Source organism: Danio aesculapii, chromosome 25 (genome assembly GCF_903798145.1).
Source record: "Danio aesculapii chromosome 25, fDanAes4.1, whole genome shotgun sequence".
Taxonomy (NCBI): domain Eukaryota; kingdom Metazoa; phylum Chordata; class Actinopteri; order Cypriniformes; family Danionidae; genus Danio; species Danio aesculapii.
In genome coordinates this window covers 1,747,752-1,751,024 of record NC_079459.1, presented here as the reverse complement: position 1 = coordinate 1,751,024, position 3,273 = coordinate 1,747,752, and the positions used below count along the sequence as shown (strand labels likewise).

The 3,273-nt window shown below is 31.3% G+C and overlaps 1 protein-coding gene across 1 annotated transcript in view; it reads right to left on the bottom strand.

The window, feature by feature from the left end:
• Nucleotides 1-1,021, bottom strand: part of gpia (glucose-6-phosphate isomerase a) — a 24,199-nt gene extending 23,178 nt beyond the window's left edge. Inside the window, exon 1 of the mRNA XM_056451830.1 lies at nt 803-1,021. Coding sequence (XP_056307805.1) covers nt 803-921 — 119 coding nt within the window. The 5' untranslated portion in view covers nt 922-1,021. The remainder of the gene's footprint in view (nt 1-802) is intronic.
• Between the last annotated feature and the right edge of the window lie 2,252 nt (nt 1,022-3,273).

Genomic DNA, 3,273 nt, shown 5'->3' with positions numbered 1-3,273 from the left:
CCCTGTCGGTCAACACTAACACTCACACGCACAGTACTCTAGAAAACACACACTTCAGAGCTCAACAAATGCTCAAAACAGCTCATAATAATTCATAACAGCTTATAAACACTCATATGCACTATCGATATGCATCACATAAACATAGATGTATCTCACTAGAGTGTGTGGCGCTGCTTATTAAGGAGATTGCATAACCATTGACACTTCTACACTTCAGAATTGACCACACAGAACTAACACTACCCAGCGTTTAACGAAAAACAGCCAGGTAATCTCTAATATGTACATTAAGCCCACTCTAATATGACATGTTCATGTGTGATGCTCATGGTCGTGACCAAATGACCTTGTTACGCGTCTCTAAGCTAACATGGCTAAATATACACTCATTTAACACTGAGATAAAGAGTTTAATGTGTTATCAGAGCAATAATAAGAGTGTAAAAGCTGAATATAAGCAGGTGCAGAGGGCGGAACCTGCAGATTAAACACTGTCGACCTGATGTTGTAATAACCTTGCGACATTCATGATGAAATCAGGACTGAACTGTCGTGATATGTGCATTTAGAGATTAATACTTGTCATTTTATCGCACTGGAATTACATTTAGATGCTATTAATGTGTGAAACTAACATTTAACACGTCATATTTGCTCGTGGATGCCTTAATAAACTATTTAAGATGCTAATACTCTGCATAAGTGATGCTAACACGCTTAACATGATGAAATATGAGTCCAAATGTGTATTAGCAGATATAAAAACACAAAACGGAAGCGTGTTTGATGTGTTTTTCACCTGAACTTGTTGAATCTGTCAGCATCGGCCTCGAACATTTGCCTCATGTTGAGGTTTCCCGCGCTGGATTTGTACCATTGCTCCAGTTTGATGAAGTTCGGGTCGCTGTTGAGGCCCATGGTGGATATATTTCGCTGTTTCAAAGCTGCTGCTGATGGGAAATACGACCGTACAGTCGCTCGCTCATTCAGTGCACAGAAAGCGTGAGGAGGAAATGCTGTGACAAATCCTGTCAGATACGCCCATCACGACGCGGACACGCCCACAATGACGACGGCGGAATCCTGCGTAGCTAGAAAGGATACAGCTGAGGACAAAATTTAACGAGTATTATTCATATTATTTATTAAATTACTCATTAAGTTTTATTTTATTAACGTCTACCCCTACCCCAACCGTCACAGTAATATACAAACGTATTTATACCGAGTATCATTCACATTATTTATTAAATTACCCATTAAATTGTATTTTATTTACATCTACCCCTACCCCAAGCCTCACAATAATGTAAAAACAGCAATCATACTGAAGATTATTCATATTATTTATTAAATTGTATTTTATTAACGTCTATCCCTACACAAAATCTAAACACAAAGTTTAGAAAATAAATTTTACCGAGTATTTTACATATTTATTAAATTAACCATTAAATAGTATTTTATTAACATCTACCCCAACTCTAAACCCTCACAGTGATGTAAAAATATGAATTATAGGCGTACAGTGTCACTAAAAAAATGCTATATTGACGTGAAGATCCGCAGCTGTATCCCTTCTAGATTTCACCCGCCCACCGTGACGCTGCGCTCGCTGAGGTGGTGAGACGCTGTTATATAATATAAACAATATATTTTTGTTTAGACACTGTTTTACTTTTAATAATGCTCCGCGTGATTTTTTCAGGCTGTTGAAATTGACAGAAATATTTCCTCTCAAATGTATGGAGAACAGAACCTGCAAAAACAATAAATAAATACGCAAATATATAAATGAGTAAACAAATCTACAAATTCCTGCATAAATAAAACATTAAATACATAAATACGCAAATAAATGAATATAAATCTACAAATTCCTGCATAAATAAATACATAAATAATTAATAGTGCGGGCAGATTAATAATTAAATAAATTACAAGGATGTTGCGGGAATCATTTTTATTTATGCTGGAATTGGTTCATTCATGCATTTTCTTTTCGGCCTAGTCCCCCATCAATCTGGGGTCGTCACAGCGGAATGAACCGCCAACTTATTCAGCATATGTTTTGACAGCGGATGCCCTTCCAGCTGCAACCCATAAAATATATATTATTATTATTTATTGTTTTATTTATGCAGGAACTAATGGATTTATTTATTTGCATGTTTATTTATTAATTATTTTATTTTCTGCAGGAACTAATGGATTTATTTATTTGCATGTTTATTTATTAATTATTTTATTTTCTGCAGGAATTAATGGATTTTTTAATTTATTTGCATATTTAATAATTATTTTAATTTCTGCAGGAATTAATGGATTTGTTTATTTATTTGCATGTTTATTTAATAATTATTTTATTTTCTGCAGGAATTAATGGATTTTTTTATTTATTTGCATGTTTATTTAATAATTATTTTATTTTCTGCAGGAATTAATGGATTTATTTATTTATTTGCATAATTTATTTATTAATTATTTTATTTTCTGCAGGAATTAATGGATTTTTTTATTTATTTGCATATTTATTTGATTGTTTAAACCATAAAGACAAAAATATATAAATGAGCAAATAAATCCATAAATTCCTGCATAAATAAAACAACAAATAAATATGCAAATAAATATAAAAATCGAAATGCTATATTATTTAATTATTTACCTGCCTGCACTTTTAATTATTTATGTATTTATTTATGCAGAAAATTGTGGATTTTTATATGCATTTATTTATTTGCATATTTATTTATTTATTTTATCTATGCAGAAATTTGTGGATTTTTATAAACATTTATTTGCATATTTAATTATTTTATCTATGCAGAAATTTATGAATTTATTTACTCAATTATTTATATATTTGCTTTTCAAATACCCAGTTGTGGTCCAAGATTACTACTAATTCATTACTTTGAATATTGAACAAATAATTACCACAGCCATGACATACATTACACATTACAAAATAAAAGCACGGTTATTTGAACAAGCGCCCTCTTGCCACTTTAAAAAGGCCACTTAAATGTTAATAATCTTTAAAATACACTGTATTTACACACTTTGGTATTACTACTAGTATTATTTTAGTACATTTTAACCCCTTTGTAGCTTTATTATGAAAACATCAGTTCATCTGATTGTAAGAATTTAAAACTGATTTTTGTTTTTAACTAATGTGGAATTAATTTCCTAATTGATAAACCAGCACTCCATTTAAAAGCAAGCGCAACTAAAGATCCCTCCACACAAAAACAAAAGCACACA